General features: G+C 39.3%; 1 protein-coding gene across 2 annotated transcripts in view; it reads left to right on the plus strand.

Annotated features, from left to right (window-relative positions):
* Positions 1-2,432, plus strand: part of LOC116693434 (uncharacterized protein KIAA0513-like) — a 453,088-nt gene extending 450,656 nt beyond the window's left edge. For both annotated transcript variants that reach the window (XM_032522424.1, XM_032522423.1), the window contains exon 13: positions 68-2,432. In XM_032522424.1, coding sequence (XP_032378315.1) covers positions 68-117 — 50 coding nt within the window. In that variant the 3' untranslated portion in view covers positions 118-2,432. The remainder of the gene's footprint in view (positions 1-67) is intronic.
* Positions 2,433-3,026: the final 594 nt, after the last annotated feature.

A 3,026-nucleotide genomic window follows, 5' to 3' on the forward strand; every position in this document is an offset into this window, starting at 1 on the left:
GTGTGTGTGTGTGTGTGTGTGTGTGTGTGTGTGTGTGTGTGTGTGTGTGTGTTACCCCCATTTGCAGAACAGTACAAGTTGCTGAGTGACCACATAGAGAAAATGGCAGCAGAGTGAGTTTGATGACGACAGCAGCATGTCACAGTGACCTCTCTGTCACATTTCTGACAACCTCCGTCCCCGGCTGGACTCAACTGTGCCATAGTTGTAGCAGTCCCCTTTTTTTTTATTTATTTTACTTGTCAGTGCTCCTCTGCACCCTGTCCTGTGTCAGCAATAACACAACCTGATCAGCTGGTGTAACTTGAACGTCTCTGATCTGCTTGGCAAAATTAAAGGCATAAAGTGAAATCATTCAGTATAAAACCAAAACACAGTCAGCATGGTGTCAGACACTCTGGATTTATAAGTTACACACATGATGTGTATACCCTTCATGCTGTTTTGTTCTGTTTCCTTGGAAACATTGCCTCATTTATGTAACAGCATCTGGTGTAATAATCATCATCCGGCCTTGTTACATTTAACATAGGTGTCTACAGACAGTTCAGACCAGACTTGGATATACTGTAAGAGTACATGTCACTAACAGCTCCTAGTGTTGTAATGTGGTATCCGGTCAGTCTTCAATCACAAAGTGACTTACAGAAATTACTGAGTACTGGTCTATGCTTCCTGTCACACTGTAGTATCCTATTTTACACACAAAGACAATTGCTTTGAGCTATGTTAGCCACATTACTAGCTTGACAGGCTAACGGTTTCCCCTGCTTCCAGGCGCATGCTAAGCTAATCTTCTTAATCTTCTTCAAAAAAGAAAAAAAGAAGTAAAGTCTTCCATCTGATTACGTACTCAGAGAAATGGTAATACATATTTCAATCCTATTTTTGCCAATTTTACCCACACATTTCTAATCTAATGGTATTCATGTTATGTTTTTTTAATTAGAAACTTGATTATACCCATGGGATCTTTAGAAACTATATTTTTCATTTCAAAGTGCCTTCCATGAAAGTTACTGTATTTTATCTTGAGATGTTTATTACGTGACGCTAATGCAGAGCCTGCAATGATCACTCTATTACTCATGCCCAGATAGAGAAAACTTCTGCACGCAGTTTCTTTTGTCACTGTGATGCTATGTGTTTTGGACCTAAGTAGCAGTTTCATTTCATTTGGTTGAGCTGTAATTTACACAATGCATAGCTTAGCATGTCACCTGGATGAAAGTACACATTCTTTCCTATCCTGCTACATATGTATGCTATCTATCTGCATATCTATCTAGCAGGTGCAAACAGCACCAAGCAAATGTCTAATGAGTAACTGAACTGTGAAATGACATCTCCTAATTGTATTACTTCATCCTACCACTTAGGGGTAGCAGCGTGTCTTCATTTAAAGAATTTCTCAAAAAAGCTTCCTAAATTCATTAAGTCTTTAGCTTTAGGTTCGAGAACACATCAGTGGGTGTTTTAAAATAATGAAATATGGTTACCTACATTTCAATGCCCGCATGATGCACTTTTTGGCATGTTGAATCTCATTTCAGATTGATAATCTGTGTTCATTTTTGTGCATGAAGTCATTTTGTAAATAATGTAAATATTTCTCTGTATGTCTGTAAGAATTGATCGTGTGCTGCTGTTTGTGAACTTTAGGTATTTAAATGTAAATGTTTCAACTAGAGATGTAATTGTACATTGTGTCCAAGAGGAACATACATGTCTAACTGTAGTCATGACCCTGAAGTGCCCTCATAAATCCAACCTCTGACATGCTCGTTCAAAGTATTTGCATATAATGTTGTGCAATAATCTCCAATGTAAATGTAAATCATTCTTTCCCAGCTGAGTGACATGTTTGGAGCTACATGCAGTATATTCATACAAATCACATAGACAGCCTTATAAGCCTCTGTTTGCTTTACACCGTTTATTATTTTACTCAGGTGTCCCTTTGCATGTGCTTTACATGTCTTTGAAACCTATTCTCAGACTACGTGAGCAATAGCTACAGTCCCTCCATTCCCTACCATTGTGTTTTTCCTGATGTGACCATGTTACAACTGTGTATACCCTTCTGTGTACACCCTTTGGGCTTGGTTGAAGTATTGATCTGTGTATTGTACTTTTAGCTCAGCATGAGCCATTTGCACTACATTTAGTCTCAACATCTGTACGCTCATATCTATTAAATATTGTTAAATTGATGCCTTGGATAAATGTTGTGCATGGCCGTGCGAGCTCTCTCTTGAACACATCTGTTGTAAAATGTTGACGGTAGTTTGTCTTTTGTAGCCTAGATGAAAAGACCATTTAAACCTTATTGACTTTGTGTCAATTATCAACCAAGGAAAATTTGTCAGTAAAGTAGTACGTTAGGTTTTTCATGTGATTTCCCTTTGGATAAACTCATGTTATGAAGATAATGTGATCTCCAAATCCACGTGTCCACTACTCCTGATTCATTTTGGGGTGCCATGCTAACATTTTAGCACACACTGTGTTGAGTAATAGCTAGTCTTGCATTGCCAGAGCTATCTCAGTGCTGTTGAGTTAGGTCTGGCTGTTTCACAGATGCATTCTGGGATAGGAGAAAATAACACTCTGGGTTGTTTGCATTTCTTTGAACCAATCAAAATCGTCTTAAGCTACGGACACAGCTATGGGGGTTCTGCAGAAATGTCTCATGAAGGAACTTGTTCTGGTGGAACATTTGCCTCCTCATCCAATATTAGATGTAGTTAACTGTCGACACAATACAGTAACGTGAGCTGTTTAAATCAGCTGAGACATGCTTACACCTCGTTATCTCTTACCAGTGGATCTCCGTGTGGACGTCGTCCACAGAAACCCCACCAATCAGTCCCAAAGCGTCCCAGTTAGAGAGGAGATGATCCAACATATTCTTTATTCCAGTTAGAGAGGAGATGATCCAACATATTCTTTAGAAAACGTCCCAGTTACTGTGACACACAGAGCAGAAGGTGATCCCCATCCAGTGTGTGAGCCGTGCCCCGGAT

The sequence above is a fragment of the Etheostoma spectabile genome, chromosome 8, assembly GCF_008692095.1.
Source record: "Etheostoma spectabile isolate EspeVRDwgs_2016 chromosome 8, UIUC_Espe_1.0, whole genome shotgun sequence".
Taxonomy (NCBI): Eukaryota; Metazoa; Chordata; class Actinopteri; order Perciformes; family Percidae; genus Etheostoma; species Etheostoma spectabile.